Here is an 18839-nt window from a genome sequence, read left to right on the forward strand (position 1 = left end):
TGCTGATCCTGTCTGGACACACCCTCACAGACATACCCACAGCTCCTAGACGTCTCTCACTCCACCTGATGGCGACAGTCAAGATTAACTATCCTTTAAGTTAAAGAACATTAAATAATTCTATTTATGATTATGGGGATTAGGAAAATGAATCATATAATAAAGAAAGTAGGTTTTGGCTTATTAGGTTTTAAGTTCCTATCCCTCTGCTTCTAATAAATATACTTGAGACAAAAACAAATTTAGTATTTTGTATTTTATAGGTATTTTGTGGTGTCTGTTGTAACAGGAAATGTAAGCTTCAGTATCTAGAAAAGGAAGCAAGAGTGTGTATAATCTGCTATGAGACTATCAATAAAGGTGAGTATTGACCTGGCATGTTGTCTTCCACTAAATGAATTATTAAGAGTAACTGGATTGTGACAAAGATAAACTTCTTTATTTTCTTAAGGCAAGGATCTAGTGTTGACTTATCTGGCTTAGGTGGGACATCCCAAGGCTTGGTTTCTCTTTTTGTTCCATTCTCACAATTAACACTACCAGTCTGGAAAGGAAGCGTTCAGGTTCTGGAGTGGCATTCATTACCTTTTAACAGGTACCAAGTCCTTAGTACCTCATTTCACCTGCCTGCTGGCTCGTCGTCACTGTCATCCTCATCACCTTAGTTGAAACATTCCTACAAGTAGTGCTCAGTGCTATATATTAATGTCATAAGGCGAGGTAGTAGTTCTTATTCTTTAGACAATTGCTTGAAATGAGTGTGAAAGATAAGGTATTATATATGATTTTATAAATTCATAGGATCCCCATTCTGTTTGCACATTTTGGTCTCATCTTTTTCCATTCTTGGTTTTAGAATGTAACGTGTGTGTTTCCCATTGTTTCTTAACTCTCTAGCTAGTTTCCATTTTCAGCAATGGTCTTGGTGGTCTTCTTTGAATTCCCACAGGTTTTGTGTGTGTGTGTTTGTGTGCATGTGTGTATATGTGTGTGTTACGTTGTGCTTTCACCCCTAGATACATGTCTGTTCTTTTGAGTGGTTCTTCATTTTCAAAGATTTGTTGTCCATTTCATTCCCAACAAAAATACTTGACCCTTTTTTGACCAGGCCAATGAACTAGCTCCTATTAGCCAGGAGAATAAATACCTGATAATAATTTGTTTTTCTCTTTTGAATGAAGATAAATTTTTTCAGCAATTCTCCAAAAAGCTCTGATGTGAGTCTGTTAGCCTGAGGTAAGCTGTTCTACTCCCTGATGTTGACCTATACTCTGGAAGATAATAGAATATAATTAAAAAAATATTTTTATGTTATTACCATTGTTTATGAAGAAGCTACTTGCTTATAATTGTTTTTCTTCTTGCAGTGTATCTATAGCCTAGAAGATAACTGCCGGGGCTATTGGCCCAAGCAGTTTGCTAGAATTCAAATTTAGAGCAAGTTCCCACATGAAAGCTCCTAATTAAAAAGCCATGAAAATTTGAGTTGACAGGTCAGATTTTGGAAAGACTATAGAGAAAGAAAGATATTCTCATTAAAGAGACTTAATAGAATATTGAGATAAAATTTTGGTCTATCAAAGATATAATGTAGAGGGATAGAAATGTAGCTCAGTGTTAAGAGTTTTTGCCTCACATGTACGAGACCATGAGTTTAATTATCAACACACACACACAAATGTGTTGTGGGCTGAATTTATTTAGATGCCTGTTTTTATTCTGTTTCAGTATCTTACGTAGTTTTGTTTAGGGAGCTATTAATGGTTATATATATTACAAGAAAATGTCAACTATAGGCTAGAAAATGATGGAAGTAATCATTTAAGCCATGTTATCAGATAAAAAGGTGGCTCAAAGACTGAGAGATAAATTCAATGAAGGACTGGAAGAATAGGTTGAATAGAGACTGTTCGAAAGCTGCTGAGATTGTGTGAGTTTCAGCATTGTGTGAATGCTGTCAGGAAGATTTGGAATCTAGAATGTAGTAGGCATGTGCTGATTTTCCTGGTTAGCAGAAGCAGTTTCCAAGAGCGCTGTCATTTGGTGATATTAAGAAGACTGTAGCAGTGATAACCACTTATGGGCGTTCAGTTTGAAAAAGTGCTGAAGATATCATTGCCTGAAAAAGTGTTCAGTGATATTCAGACACTATTCTGTATTCTGGAGCTCCAGCAGAGAACAAAATAAATGTTCTGCTGACGTGGAATTTTTGAATGTGGAGATAAGGAATAGTAAACAGAGAAGCCATCAGATGGTAATAATACCCTAAACTGGATGTTAAAATGTACCAAGACAGACAGAAACAGGACAGTGGCCATAATAATGCTTTATGATAGGGACTTCAATGGAAACTTGAAGGAAATAGACTGGATCTGTGTGAGAACCTGTAGAGAGAACAGTCTAGGCAGAGGGCAGCATAGACTTGCTTACCCTGAAGAACAAGGAGGTGCAGGTCGCTGGCTCACAATGAGTCAGTGGGTTGTACTGAGATGAGGCTAGGGATGTAGAGCCCACGTGGTCTGTCATTCAGACAACTTAAAGTTTTACTCCCATTAGAAAGCCATAAAGGATTTAAACTGAGTATTAAGGAAATATTATTACTTAGGACTTAAAGAATAACTCTGGAGTATGTTGCTAGTAGAGCCTGGGAGTAAAAGGGCCACTCATACAGAGACACTCATACTCAATGAAGACAATTTTTCTGTAGTGGATATCAAGTATACACTAATTAAAAACATTTTAAATACCTCGTCTGTTACTTATTGGAGTGCTGCTACCTAAGGAACCTGTGCTAGTCACTCGGACATCTTTGCCAAGTACACTTTCTCTTTACAAGTTAAAAAATCAAATATTTATTATAGCTTACCTGGAAATTTAAAAACATGAGTTTTTAATACTCTTCTTTCCCCTTTATAGCCCAGGCATTTGAAAGGATGATGAGTCCAGTTGGTTCTTGTCTTAAGTCTAATCATTCTAATGATTGTGCCACCACCCAGCCACTTCAGGAGACCCAGACATCCAGTAGTCCTTCACCTACGACTGTGCCCACCTCAGCACTGAAACAGCCAAATGTTGAAGGTAACCAGAGTGAACTGCTGTACTTTCCACCTAAGATAAGTTATTCAAATGGAAATGCGTTAGCAGTCAGGGTCTAGACAGGAAAGAGAAACCAGCTCAGCATCAGGAGGGGTTTATACAGGGGATTGGTTAAACATGTGCGGGTGGAGGCTGGAGACTTGCTCAGGAGTTTAACAGACAAGTAACTACAGGAAGCAGCTGCCACCACTAGAACTGGGGGGACAAAAGGGGAGAAGGCAGTAGTAGCTCTCAGAGAAGGGGTACCTGGTGGTGCTTAGCTCTCAGATCTGGGAGTTGGGAGTTGAAGCACCTTGTGACAAGCTGTGATCTCTGGGAAAATGCCATATGATAAATACTGGAAGCATCAAGGGGGTCTCTTATGACTGGTTCTCTAGCAACAGAGAGAGTCTAGATTTGATGTTCAGAGTGATAAAGTTATGGGATATGCAACATTCCTCTTTTTCTCCTCCTGCTGCTTCTACTGCTGCTGCAGGGATACTGCAACAAGGAAACAGGACAGAAAGAATCCCTTCCATTCCCACATTTGCTCTCCCTCTCCCACCACTCCCTACCCTGGCAGTGATTTCAGCCAGTTAGCAAGCAGACCAAGAAGGCTAGGATTTGTACTTTCCATACTTCCAAGCATAGCACCCAAGAGCTCAGTGTAGTGTGGGGGACTTGGGGTCTACAGATAACAAATAAATAGCTCTTTAAAAACTTCTCTTTAATTATATATCTTATGGCAATAGCAAGCTATTATCTATTTATTGTCTTTAGTTTTTAAGACTCAAGCTAGTGTCAAGGTCATTGGTTACAGACATGCACTATCACAAAAATATATTTAAAACCTTTGAATTATCTGCTGTTGTTCTAGCTGTGTCCATTTTCAGTCTTATATAGGGCCAGTATGTATTTGCAGACATTTGTTCTGGAAGCAAAGGCTGTGACATTTTAAAAAGTGCCTGAAATATCAGTTAAAGATAAATTTGATTCTTTTGGTATTGTGTGTATTGGGGGGAGGTTAGGTTATCACTCAATTGCTATTTTCTATTTATAATCATATCCAAGCAAAGATGTAGTTATGAAATTGTGTATTTTAACCCTAGAGATAATAAATTTGTGTTTAAAATGATTTGTATGTTCTCAAATCAACAACTTAAATTATCAAACTTTCGTAAATGTAAGAAAGGTATCTTGTTAATACACCCGCTCATGTTGCAAATACATATACATAATTCCAACTTTTTCTATGTTTTCTCCATTTTGAAAAGTAGACATTAAACTGCTTGTGTTTTTATATTGTTCTAAAATCATCTGACTTTAATTCTCTTAACCTTTCTTTCTGGATACTTTCTAACAACAACAAAAACAAGTATTCCTACTTATAATAGATATTTATCCCAGATTTGAGAAGAAACAGTAATGAGTGTTAGGAAGGCTTTTGGCCTATCTAAGAACTACAGTGTTACTGTTTGCATATTAAGTGAAAATACAAAAAAGTCTCTTAAATACCTAAGTGGTCCACTTACCTTTCCTTCGCTTTTCTTTTTCTTATCTGTATGATTTTCTTTGCTTATCTGTTATGCTCTGATACCTGCTTTTCATCCCTGCACCTTGCTCAGCCCTTAAGTTGTCTCCAGTCATTGCTTGCTATGGTATGGATGTGACATGTCCCCAAAGACGATGTGCTGAGGGCTTGGTTCCCCAGTACATTGTTCAGATATCAGCCATTAGGGAAGTGATTGGGTTCTAGGGTTCCGAGCTAATCAGTGAGTGGGACTAGAAGGTGGGGCTTCGCTGGAGGAAGCAGAGCACTAGGGGTACCTCTGGGAAGTCCGCATCTTGTCCTTTCCTTGTTTTGTGTCTTCTCTGCTTCCTGGCCACCACGAGAGGAATAGCTCTGCTCTGCTGCATCTTTTCCACCATGGTGTCCTACCTTGTCAAAAGCCCATGGAAACAGAGCTAAGCCACCTTGAGCGAAAAATTTGAAACTATGAGTCAGAAAACTCCCCGTTAAGTCATTTTCTCCATGGTTTCTTTTGTCAGTGGAAAGCTGAGTTAGCATGCTATGCCATGCATCCCTTCAATAATAGAGGGCTTATGTCTGTCCCGCTGCCCATAAAGTATAATACTTCTTCCCTTTCAGAGCAGGTGACTCCCAAGCCACAGCTGCTCTAGGCTCTTTCTTGGAGTGAATTAGATAGGCATGGCCTTTGCTCAGGGTCCAGATCTACTTTTTGTAGGATTCTGCAGCCCTGAGAATATAGGACTTGTCGTGAATAGCAGAAGGGTTCTGAAAACATTAACTGACCTGTCTGGAAACGTGTCACTGCAGTATTGCCAAACTAAAACAGTTCATCTTTCCAACTCATTTTAGGACCGTGTTCCAAAGAACAGAAGCGAGTGTGGTTCGCAGATGGCATTCTGCCTAATGGTGAGGTTGCCGATACAACCAAACTATCATCCGGAAGTAAAAGATGTCCTGATGACTGTAGTCCTGTCTTACCTGATGTACCCACTGTAAGGATCTAAATAGCTTATGCTACATAAATTTTATTTTGTAGATGATTCCTCGTGTGATTTATTAGTGTGCTTATCCTCTGGATGCCTTGAATCTTTCTAGAGATATGTGTGTGCATGTTTTGCTGTGCTGTGCTTCCCTCATAGCACTTTGCAAACGGCATTGTTTATGAGCTGAAGACTGTGGGCAGTGTTGATGGAGCAGGCCTGTCAACCTCATTTATCTAACAGCTCAAAGTGGTCATTAGCCTTTTTTAGTAGTAAAGTGTTTCTAATGTTTTTCTTTAGATACCGTGTTATTGCATACCTAGTAAACTATGCTACAGTGTAAACATAACTTTTATGTTCTCAGACTTGCTTTACTATGGACCTAGATTCCCTAAATTTGAGATATGCTTGGATTAATGTTGTTAATAGAGTTTTTTACCATTTGAAATATTTATTTTAGTTTTAATTTATGTGTATGTGTGTCTGTGTGGGTATGTACATGTATGTACAGGCACCCAGAGAGGCCAGAAAAGGGTATCAGATTCCCTGGAGCTGGAGCTGCAGGTGGTTTTGAACCACCCAGTGTGGGTGCTGGTAATCAAACTCCAGTCCTCCTCAGGAACCAAGCTCTCTTACTGCCAGCCATTTCTCCAGCCCCGGTTTCACCCTTTTTAGTATTGTTCTGGCAGTGATTCTCAGTTTTTTAACAAAAATCTCAGAACCTCTTTGTAAGCTTTAATTGTTACAGAGATCCTCCAAGATTATAAAGTTATGTAGGTTATATGTATTTATAATTATTGTTTTTAAAACTTAAGATGGAGAAAACTAAAATATTTATTAATTAAACATAATAAACCTATGTATAAATTATTTACTATATAAGCCAATAGGAGATACTATTTGAAGAAAAAGACTATTTTAAAGCCACATCCCTTCAGTAGAGAGCGGCATTGTTTCAGTTTGCTTCCGTGTGTAGTGCAGTGTGGTGCACTCTTGGGTTCTGTCTCTCTGAAGGATGTTGTGGACTTCTGCAGTCCCTGGACTGCACTTTGAGAATCATAATTTATTTTAGATTGATACTAATTTAATGTTTTCGTGCATACAAGAAAGTATTTGTTGGTGATCTTCTGCTTCCATTTGCATGCTGTACCAGATGTAGTAGAAGGTAGACACCACCTGCAAGTAACAGTTCTTCAGCAGGCACAACTAGTTACCAAAGGTGGTGTATTCTCAATCTTGTTCCAACAGAAAGGAAGTTTGAAACAGACTATAAATATCACTTAAGTCCATGACCTCTTTAATACTAATTCTGCAAGGTTTAAAAGAGGAAGAGCTTCTGGTGAAGATGACCGACAGCTTTTTCTGGGTGGTTGCTAGTGTGGACTCTATCACTCTGCTTCCCAGCCATTCCTCTGCGCCCTCCCCCATCCTTCCAGGCTGTTTTAACTGTTAGAAGAGGGAGGAAGCCTTGAGCTGAGCTAAGTTAGTCACTATGTAAGGGGTACAGCCATTAGCTAAACCCTTGTACTCCTTAATGTGGTATACCCCTGAACTCAATCAAGGAAGTCAAATGGAAATTTAACTTTAGAAGAATTTGGGAGCCTATATTGGTTTCTTTTATTTTTATTAAAATACATTTGGTTATAGAGGTCAACCTTTCACTCTTGAACACAGAACATGGACTGATTTCTTTCCCTCCTATTTTACAGGTTGTAAATAAAGTGGATCATACCCATTCTGTGGTGGAAAAGCCGAACAATGAAATAGGAGATCTCACGAGAACTGAGATAACCCAGAGTCCTGTTTCTCATGGACCTCTGAGAACAGGCACTGAAGGCTTGCCTATGCCTGGCCCTTTCACACTAGAAGATGATGTTTTTGTAGACAGCGAGGAGCCGTCTACTTCTGCTGTTGTGCCTGCTCACCCGGGTTCGCCTGTGGCTAGTGTCTCAGATTACAGATTATTGTGTGGCATTGCCACACACGTCCGCACCAAGATTAGTCTTCTACCTGAAGACGAGGTTGGTCTGCCACCCCTTCTGACCACATCTGGAGAAGAGGGATCAGGTAGGATAGTGGCTGCTTAAAACTGAACAGGAATCCTTGGTTTGGGTTTGTCGAGAAAAGGTCTACGTAGCTGTGGCTGTTAGGAAATTTGCTCTGTAGCCCAGGCCTGTGAGAGGACAGTGAGCTACCATATCCATCCTAGGGGAAATACCTTTCTCAAAGAACATATTAATTTTGACTGTAGTACAGGAAATGCATTTTAAAACATTTTTGTTATGATATATAAAAGGGGTGATAACTTTAGTTTATAGAAAGTCTTATTTATACAAAACAAATAGAAAACTTTTTGAACTTTTGAGTCATTTATTACATATGGGTCTCTGTCTTAGGATGAATTAAAATCTAATATAATGGGTAAACCCCTCAGAAATGTTTCTATTTGGGGTTTTAACTCTAGCTTGTGTGTGTGTGTTAAGAAGGATTGTTTCCAAAGAAATAGCATTAAATTCAATGGCAGAATTAGGAATTTTAGGCCATCATTTGCTACCTATTTCACGTATGACTTTAAGCATGTTATTTAGTTTCATTGGGTCTCCATTTTTCTTGTAAGAAGGGAAATGAGCTGAGCTGAGGATACTGTGGTTAACTCCCACCCCAGAGTTGCTCCCTAGGGAGATGCCTGTTGCCTCAAGCTTTATATGACATCTGAAACAGAAGCTTGTGGTTTGTTGTTCACATGCTAATGTAGAGAGATGAAGCTTGCCAGTGTTGTGTTGCCTGTAAGAGACATTCTGCGAGCTTACCTCTACAGAGACAAGAGTGTTTTAAGCTCTGTTCTTGGAATATTGTGCATGTTTTCTGGTTGGCTGTCGTTTTGTTTAGCTATGGCTACCTGTCACTGATATCATGCCTATGGCAGCAAGCAGCATATGAAACACAAGTATAGACTTCAGAAATTAGAATCCACTGTGATGTATGATGTGTGTGAGTGCCAGTGTATGCCACAGCCTGTGTGTGGAGTCTGAGGACAACTTGGTGGGGTGAGGCTGTCTCCTCCGCCGAAGGTTCTAGGGAATCTAATTTCCACAGCCAAGAAATTTAACCTACTATGCACTTTCGCAGGCCCTAGAATCCAGTTTTGATAAAAGTGTTTTTTTTTATCTTGAAAAGTACACAAAAAGTATATGCATATATATCTGAGTTATAGCTATTTGTTATGTTAGGAAGGTAAAATGAGTATATAATTATAGAACAGAGTGGTAATTGGTTTCAAGAAACATGTTTGTTTTGTTTAAATTTAATCAGTCTATTGTAGATTTATATACTTTTTATCATATGCATATGAGAGGATAATTATCCTGATTAATATATATCTGCTATTTAGTGCCTGTGATACAAGAACACCCATCTCATGAGCAGATCATTTTGCTTCTTGAAGGTGAAGGATTTCCTCCTGCCACATTTGTTCTCAATGCTAACCTACTTGTGAATGTCAAGTTAGTATTTTGTAAGTAGAAATTTAGTTTTCTGATTATTTTTCAGTAAAGATATCTAAAGTAATTATATTTTCATGTTACATTTTATTGACGATAGTGAAAAATAAATATATTGAATTTTTTTCAGCCAAATGTGACTATATATAATTTTAGCTAACGGTGTTTGGTCTCCAACTTGAGGCTCTTCTGACTCTACCTCTGGAGTGCTGGGATTACAGGCATGCTCAGCTTAGTCGAGGCGTTTTGTTTTGTTCATTTCCTTCTCCCTCTCTCCCCTTTTATAGCTCTCTTCCTTCCCTCTCTCCCCATCTCCCATGGTTAGTCAGCCTAGGGCATCGTGTGTGGGAGCTAAGCATTCTGCTGCTCTGTTGCCTCCGCAGTCTAGCTGAAGGGCATTTGGATGTTTACTGTTGGCTGTTATCCTTTTAAATAAAGTCAACTATGGTAAATGGAATCATGGCTTGGTAGCAATAAAGACCTTTTCCTCTTCTCTTATCGACATAGAGACTCTCCATATCCCTGACTAGTCTGGAACTCACTGTATTGATCAGGCAGGCCTTGGACTTAACAGCAGCCTTCTTTCCTCTGTCTCTCAAATGCTGGGCCACCACATTTAAGGCATTTTTAAAGTCAATGATGTGACTTAATTAAAATAAGTTAATTATCCTCAATAATAAATAATTTTTGCTACTCAATAATGTATTAATCTGTGTTTTCCTCTGAAACAAATACAATTCTTCTAGCATTTTAGTGTATCTTTTACATTAAAGTTTCTTACTATTATTACTTGACTCCTACAATAATCTTTGGTCTTTCTTACATGGATCCTAAACACTTAAAGTTTTTATCAAGAGAATTTTTTAAATTTGATAAATTGTATTTTTTCAAAAACTGTTTAATTTTTAAATTTAAATATGATGTTTATAATCATATGTCATTCTTCCTCAAGATGCCTCAGATAAATATTGGTACTTCTCAACCAATGGATTGCATGGCTTGGGACAGGCAGAAATTATTATCCTGTTGCTATGTTTGCCAAACGAGGATACAGTTCCTAAGGACATCTTTAGACTGTTCATCACCATATACAAGGATGCTTTAAAAGGTACACTATTTTATTTTGAACTGCTGAGACTAGGGGATGAAGAAAGTAGTTAAAGGCATTTATATTTCAGCCATGCTAATTATACTAAAGATTTATTTTGTGAAGAAATTAAAGAGCTTAATCCCCATTAATTTCCTTAAATCTAGACTTTTATGTGATTAATGTCTCCACATAGATTTTTTTTTCATTTTAAAAATGGAACTGCCTTTGCCTCCTTGAATTTTTTTAAATGTATCTATATTCTTATCATCTGTACTAGATGTAGGGGATGATTTTTCTTATTGCTATGCACAAAGGAGAAAAACAATTAGGAATGGAAACATTTTCAAATTTTTAATTACAATCCCCAACCCAATCTCCAGGAGTGGCTCAACTCTGTGCATAGTGTTCACCAGGTTCTTCTCTTCCTCCCACTCCTTTTTAATGTTTTCGTGGTGCCATGTATTAAATCTCTAGGGCCTTGAGGTAAGTCGTTCTACCAAAGAGCTATACCCCAGTCCAAATACAGGCTTTGAGTAAAAATACAAACAAAACAAAAGCATATTGCTTTTTCTTAAGATTTATATTAGGACATTCAGTCTCAGAATGTTTCATCAAAATAATAATTTAACAACTTAAAATATTTTTATTAATAATATCATTTCCAGGAAAGTACATAGAAAACTTGGACAATCTGACATTTACTGAGAGTTTTCTCAATAGTAAGGATCACGGAGGGTTCCTGTTTATTACACCTACCTTTCAGAAACTTGATGATCTCCCAGTACCAAGGAGTCCTTTTCTCTGCGGTATTCTCATCCAGAAACTGGAGATTCCTTGGGCAAAAGTTTTTCCTATGCGCTTAATGTTGAGACTGGGAGCAGAATACAAAGGTAAGTTTGAGAATAATAAGATATCATATCTTCAGATATACTGATGATGAAACAATAGATTCAGGGAAATTATTTAAGTAATTTTTACTAAATTACTAGAACTACTTTGACTTGGTGGATTTTTAAATTTCCAAGACAGTCTGGCTGTATCAGATTAGTGCGATAAAGCCTGTGTGCCGTGAGCTTTCAGGATGCTCATAAATTATATGTAACTTAGCTCACAATTGAGATTTTTTTTAGGACACTCATAAATTATATATAACTTAGCTCACAATTTAAATTTTTTGAGGATGCTCATAAATTATATATAACTTAGCTCACAATTTAAATTTTTTCAGGATGCTCATAAATTATATATATCTTAGCTCACAATTTAAATTTTTTCAGGATGCTCATAAATTATATATAACCTAGCTCACAATTTAGATCTAATTTTTTTTGAGACAGTCTCATTTATATGAGGCCACTCTAGGCCCTCAGACCACTTAAAGCTGATAATGCTCTTGCACTCCTGATCCTTCTGCTTCTCTTCCTAAGTGCTGAGGCCACAGGCCTACACGGGCATGCTTGATTGCACTTTGCTATTTCAAAAGAAAGCAAAGTTCTTTACATTGTTACCTTTGTTGAAGTCTTCTTAGGACCATATATTATTGAGAGTTTATCTATGCATTAGGCAAATTATGTGTGTGTTGTTGTCTGTCCACCCCCCCCCACGCTTGCGTCATCAATACAAGCAGTGTTTCTTAGATGGAGTATTGTTGTCTACTTGCTGATGTAGTCAAAGGTTTTAGAGATAATGGATTAGAGATGGTGGTTGCCTTTTCCCTAAGTTTTACATTCCTCTCTTGATTTTTATATTCGTAATGGTTAGCTAATTATTCAAAAGTGCTATAGAATATATCACTTAGATACATGCTTTTGTGTGTATTTACATGCCTGCTTTTGAAATAACTACAGACTTTTGTATGTAGTTATTTTTGTAATTTCCAAACTATTTCTAATGTTAAACTTTTTAAAAAAAATATTTATTTATTTATTATTTATACAGTTAGCCAGAAGAGGGTACCAGACCTCATTACAGATGGTTGTGGGCCACCATGTGGTTGCTGGGAATTGAACTCAAGACCTTTGGAAGAGCGGGCAATGCTCTTAACCACTGAGCCATCTCTCCAGCCCCCTCTAATGTTAAACTTTAAACATTCCTTTGTTTCTTTATTTCTGGATTTTCTAAAGAAGTAATTTTTGTTAATCTACCACATATTATATCTAACTACGAGGCATGTGACTTAAATAATTTAGTAAGTAATATTGGAGACAATTTTGTTTTGGGAAAAATAAAAGTTATTTCTATTTCAGAATGGGCAGTTCTGAAAGATAATTTGTTTTAATCCTCTGTTTGACAAACTGTTAAATTCTGACTTTGATGATACATATTTCTTATTATTTATTTAAGAGTTAAGCATTTGAAGCTACAGAGAAACCCTGTCTCTAAAAACAAACAAACAAACAAACAAACAAACAAAAAGAGTTAAGCATTTGATTCTGTTATGTGGAAAGTTAGCTTTAATCTCAGGTTTTGAGTATAATTCCAAGAATTCACAGCATTTTACTGAGCCAGCGTTTTCTTCGTCCAGTTCAATGTTTTGTTGCTGATCAAAGCATTTGAATGCTGTCTTTTATGAATATTAGGGCAATATACTAGTTAATCATTGGTCTGTGGGCTTGGACAGGAGCTTGGACAGTAGCACCTAAAAATGGTAAGACTAGTTTCCCTACAGTGATGTTTATTGTGTGGTAACATGAGGAACTTCTCAAAAGATCACAGCACTGAAACTCAAAGCTGTGTGATAGTGATGGGAAGAGTCGTCAGTGGAGATGAACTAGCCTCAACAGTGCCCTGTATGTGTTCTGTTGTACCAGACCTTAGGTAGACTGACACTGACATGCCTGTTTACATCTGACTTGAAATTTTTAATGGAATATATATGTGGGAAATTCAGTAACAAAAGTTAAAGTCCCAAGATTAAGGATGAAAATCGCTTTCTCTGATCAGTGACTACCTGTTTTAACATTAGTCGTAAGACTGTAACACTGATAGCATGTCATTCTAAGCCATAACCTGTTCAGTGTCTCAAGTAAAATGACCTTTAGTCATTACAGGATGCACCTCATTCATGAAAAGATAAGGTGAAATGCAAGCATTTTTCTTAGTCATGTCTTTTAACACTAACTGTGTTTTTACCAGTCTAGACCTTCTATGGTCCAAATAACTTTGGAGGTTTTTTTTTTTTAAGATTACAAAATATATTTGTACTAGCAAGGATGTGGTGCTCTGACTCCAGGTTATAAAATAGTGCCAGATGTGCAGTGTTTCTTAGAAGTTGAAGGAAGAATGTTTGTATAGTAGATACCAGAAATACTAGATTGCTTATCTCAAGAGCTGAGAGCTTAATGTTAAAAATGTGTCAGTTCTTTGTCATCATAGAAAAAGTCTACCCCTTTTGTCAGCATCAGGGTCCTTCTGTGTTGGCTGCAAGGTGTCTTCTTTTTAGTGTTCTATGTTTATAGTGGGCACCCTAACGAGAGAGTAGACATTCAACAAGGCCCTTGTTTGCGCCCTTCTGCCCTGGATCCTTTGACTCTTTATGTTCCTTTTATTATCATGACCTAAGAACTATAAAAATATGATCATTTTTTGAATTACCACAAAATAATATTGACTGTAAAAATCTTTAAAGTCTCTAATTTGGGCACCAGGATTATAATTGAGTGGTGTAGTGCTGACATAGTGTATATAAGACTCAGGATTCAATCCCCAACACTACAGAAGAAAACATCAAAATGCCAAGTTTTTTCAATTTCTCATTAACCCTTGTTGTAGGATTTGAGTCAGGAGGTCCGTGGAAGGTTACCAGTAAGTGTAGCATCTAGCAGATGCACAGGCATCTTTTACTTTTCTCTGATAACTGACTGAGTGGTGTTTATATGTATTGTTTTTTTATATATATTTTTTATTTTTTTCTTATAATTTTAATTATTTTTTAAATTTTTTAAAACAAGTTTCCACCTCCTCCCAGCCTCCCACTTCCCTCCCCCTCCTCCCACTCTTCTCCCCCTCCCCCCACTCCTCTCCCCCTCCCCCTCCAGTCCACAGAGCAGTCCGGGTTCCCCGCCCTGTGGCAAGTCCCAGGTCCTCCCCCCTCCGTCCATATCCAGGAAGGTGAACATCCAAACTGGCCAGGCTCCCACAAAGCCAGCACATCAAGTAGGATCAAAACCCTGTGCCATTGTCCTTGGTGTCTCATCAGCCCTCATTGTTCGCCATGTTCAGAGAGTCCGGTTTTATCCCATTGTTTTTTTGAAATTAAAAATAAATAAAATAAACGGAGGACTTTCTATTATTGTTGATAGTGACCAATTACTCATTTTTATGTGCAGCATATCCCGCTCCTCTAACAAGTGTCAGAGGCAGGAAGCCTCTTTTTGGAGAAATAGGACACACTATTATGAACTTACTTGTTGTAAGTAACTGAACTATTGTGTTGTTTTTAAATACTGTTTCTTTAAACTTTTATTTAGTATATTTGACCTAGTTTTATTTGTTCATTTTAATTTGGAGCATTTGGTATTTGAAGACTTACTATAATATGTCCCCATCATAGAAATGAGCTCTGCTTCATTTTAGAATACAGTGTTTCATGATGCATGGGTCCCTAATTCTGAGTGCTCTTTGCTTATCTCTGCTGTTGTTCTTATGTACTGGGGGCAATGGGAAACTTCTCCACACACCTCTGAAATTGATGGAGCTTTAGGGGAAGTGTTAGAAAAGTAAATCAGCGTTGTGAGTGTGAGCAGTTTATGACCTTGGTGTCTTCATTTGTAGTAGGAAACCTGGATAAGGTGACATCTGAGGCTCCTTCTACCCAGAACTTTGTCATTTTATATTTGCTGAAGTAGTTAGCAAAACTACTTTTAATTTCCCATCTCTAGCTTGAAGGCTCTCAGTTTTCTATTACGTTTTCCAAATATAGGAGATAATCTTTGTAAAGAGAGTAGTTTACTGTTTCTTATGACTTCAGAAGATTTAGTCCAGGGTCACTTGGCTCTGTTGTTTTGGGCATGTGGCGGCATCATGAGAAGTACTTGATGGAGGAAGCCGTTCATCTTATTGTGCCTGGGCAGCAAAGAAAGAAACAGAATGGACTTAAATCCTACTATTCTCTGCAGAGGCACACCTCCAGAGCCCTAGGCCTCACCACGAGATATGAGCAAACCTTTAAACATATGAGCCTTTGAGAACACTTATAAAAATAACTCTTGCTGTTTGGGAAGAATTGTAAAAGGAAAGGAGAGTGTTCTTCAAACACTGTAGCCCCTCTCTCTGAGAATATTCTTTATTACTTTTGAGTTGTGGTTTTTTTATGGGTGGGTGTTTTGTTTTTCAAGTTGGGACTGTTTCTGGGTAGCATTTTGATAGAATTGTGTCAGAAGGCTTAAACTACAGTTACAGATGAAAATGTTTAGTGGATGGGCAAATGTTGATGGAACTGTGATCATTCTATGTAGGATCTTCGAAATTACCAGTATACATTGCATAACATCGATCAGCTGTTGATTCATATGGAAATGGGAAAAAGCTGTATAAAAATACCTCGGAAAAAGTACAGTGATGTAAGTATACTTGCTCAGTCCAGATCTAAAGATAGTAGAAGAGCGGAGTTCCTGAGACTAGACTTTTTGTTGTTGTTTTGAATGAAGGTACCTGTTTTATAATAACAGTGTTTTTACATTTTTAGAGTTGGTTTGTTAATAGAGAATTTGCTTGATCCAGTTATTTCAACCCTTTATTGTTTTATCTATTAATTGAGATTTTTCTTTGTATTGTTTGTCACATTCCCAAGAAGTTGTTCAGACCAAAGCTTGGTAATTATGAAGCTGATCAATAATATGACTTCTAGACTAGACACAAATGTTGAAAATGTTTCTTAACAAATATGGTGGGTGTTTTCCCTCAGGTAATGAAGGTGATAAACTCTTCTAACGAGCACGTCATCAGCATTGGAGCTAGTTTTAGTACAGAAGCAGACTCTCATCTGGTGTGTGTACAGAGTGACGGAGTTTATCAAACTCAGGCCAATAGTGCCACTGGTCAGCCCAGAAAAGGTAATTTATGAAACCCCACTTAAGAGATCCCTCCAGAAAGAAATAAATTCCTTAACATATTTCCTGAATTAATGATCGAGTGGTATGCTTAGAATTTTTGTTTTATAAAGAATAGATTGAAAATATTGCTTTATTTTGTGTTTTTATTTCTGGCTACATTAGATGTAAAGATTTGGAAGTCTGTTCTTTAGTGTATCCCATAGTGTGAGAAACTTATTTTCCATAGTTTCTTTTTGAATGGGATGTTTCTACATTTGTTCAGTCTCTGCTTAGCTCCTGTTACTTAGGAGGGCACAATGTAGGCAAGGGTGAAGGATAATGGACAGATGAAGATGGTGGAGTGGGCAGCCTCTGTGACATCGTCCTCAGCTCTGACTGCTGCCATTGCTAGACTTGCAGTGACGGTGACAGACAGAAAGTCCAGTGGAAGTGAAGTGGTTCGTGAGATTAACACACTATCACAGGGCAGCATTGAAATAGCCTGATGCTTTCACTACTCATATGATAATGTTCTGAAAAGCAGTGAAGTGGGGGCGAGAGAAAGGGCTTGCAGTTAAGAATGTGCATTGCTCTTATAGAGGACTGAGTTTGGTTCTCAGCACCCACATGCTTATAATCCTGTGTAACTACAACTCCAAGGGATCTGATGCTTTCTTTTCCTTCTGTGGGCAACTACATTCATGTGTACATATACCCCGCCACACATTTATATACCTGATTAGATATGAATAAATCTTTTAGGGCTGGAAAGGGACTTCATCAGTTAAGAATGTGTACTGTTCTTGCAGAGGACCCAGTTTGGTTACCAGTACACATGTCAGGCCTCTTGTAACTGCCTATCACTCCAGCTTCAGGTTATGTGGTGCCCTCTTCTGGACTCTGAGGGTATCTGCATCACACATATAAAACACACACATGCACACGCAAAAACACACACTCAAACAGAGAGAGCCCAAAATAAGGCCATCGTTGACATTTTACTGTATTTTTTTATTTCTTAATACATAGGTTGAATAGATAGTTTTATACTTGATGTTTATACTTTTATACTTTGCTTTTTTACTTAACATTAACTGACATTTTTGTCATTGCAATTTAAGAATGTATGCATATGGAGGACAGAGATTGACATAGATGTTTTCAACTCTCGCCACCTTAGTTTTCTAGCTAGGGTCTCTCTGAGCCTGAGCCACTTAGACTTACCTGTAATAGTAGTGGTTTCTCATTGGCTACCAGCCTCTCTTCCATCTTGTACCTCCTGTTTCCTCTTTGTGTCTCCTGGTGTTCCTGTGCTCCTAGATTTCTCCTTCTCTTCCTTTCTTTCCCCAGAAATCGTGCCTCTACATCCTGCCTAGCTAATGGCTATCCAGCTTTTTATTATACCAATCACAGCAATACACCTTCACACAGTGTACAAATATCCCATAACATTTCCCTCTTTTGTTTAAATAAAAAGCAAAGTTTTAATTCTATATAATAGAGTTTAACATAGTAAAACTATATATTGTAAGAACAATTATCAGGTAAGAATTACATTCACAATGTCCAGTCCATTTGTATTTGGCAATTTTGGAGAAAGTACTTTATTATCTGTCCTATCTTGGTGAGTCCATAGGTTTATACCTAAACCTCTTTTATCATAACTTGTGTTACCATCATAAAAATATCATTTTAGACCCTAAAATGTCTTCTTAGATAAACAACTTAAGTTTTTATGTCTTAAAGGGTTAATAAACCTCACATCTCTCATGTGCATTTCTTTTTTGAATTTGGTATCAAGGAAAACTGTAACTATAACTGTCTAGTCTTTAACCCCATTAAAGATCTGAGGAGCATATAATATTACCTGATTAAACCTGAAGAGCAGAGCAAACAACTTCTAAAACTATAAAAATGACAGAGACAACTGGCTACTTGGACAGTCACCCAAGAGTCCTCTGTAACTGCGGGACATCCGTCTTTTGCGTGCATGAGTAGAATATCTGACAGGTTTGTCTGTGAAGCAGGAATTTTGAAAGACTGTCCTATCTTGTCTTGACAAAGTTTGACACTTACTTTTTTTGTGTGTTCTGCTTGTCCAGTTTGGACAATATACTGTCAGCAGTCGAGCTAAGGGCGGTTTCTTGCCCAGATGACTAGCTTTTGACATAGAGAAAGCAAACGCCATACTGGAAGTTCTTCAATGCCCATAATCTTTTTTGAAGTAGATTGGTGATACCATGAGCAGACACATCTCACTGTCATGAAAAGCCTTATTTTATTAAAAACATTTTAAATACCATATTCTATAGGTCTTTGAAGTCTTTGAAGATCACCCATCTATTTAAAATATTTCAGTTTGATCTTGAAAACATACCTAACATGACTACAAGTTTGATTGTTACATGACTTAACTACTAAAGTACATTTCATAATTATCCTAAACAGTTTGTAATAATAGCCTCTAAGGACTAGAACTTTACATTATACCTTGAAATGAGCTGTTTAGGTACAATAAACACTTTAAACAAAAGTAGAACATATATACAGTATAACAAAAATAACCTTAAATTTGTATCAGTATACAAAAATCTATACCAGTGTAAAATATTTATGACTTGTAGTTGTTTG

General features: G+C 37.4%; 1 protein-coding gene across 3 annotated transcripts in view; it reads left to right on the forward strand.

Moving 5' to 3' along the window:
* Positions 1-18839, forward strand: part of Zfyve16 (zinc finger FYVE-type containing 16) — a 54215-nt gene that overhangs the window by 13916 nt on the left and 21460 nt on the right. For all 3 annotated transcript variants that reach the window (XM_041663441.1, XM_041663442.1, XM_041663444.1), the window contains 10 exons: positions 264-360; positions 2917-3078; positions 5456-5598; positions 7296-7653; positions 8978-9100; positions 10039-10194; positions 10842-11066; positions 14505-14587; positions 15633-15737; positions 16082-16229. In XM_041663441.1, the coding sequence (XP_041519375.1) occupies positions 264-360; positions 2917-3078; positions 5456-5598; positions 7296-7653; positions 8978-9100; positions 10039-10194; positions 10842-11066; positions 14505-14587; positions 15633-15737; positions 16082-16229 (1600 nt within the window). The remainder of the gene's footprint in view (positions 1-263; positions 361-2916; positions 3079-5455; positions 5599-7295; positions 7654-8977; positions 9101-10038; positions 10195-10841; positions 11067-14504; positions 14588-15632; positions 15738-16081; positions 16230-18839) is intronic.

This window comes from Microtus oregoni, unplaced genomic scaffold (assembly GCF_018167655.1).
Source record: "Microtus oregoni isolate MIOR12 unplaced genomic scaffold, Mior012 000014F_ref0000157, whole genome shotgun sequence".
In the NCBI taxonomy this organism is placed as follows: domain Eukaryota; kingdom Metazoa; phylum Chordata; class Mammalia; order Rodentia; family Cricetidae; genus Microtus; species Microtus oregoni.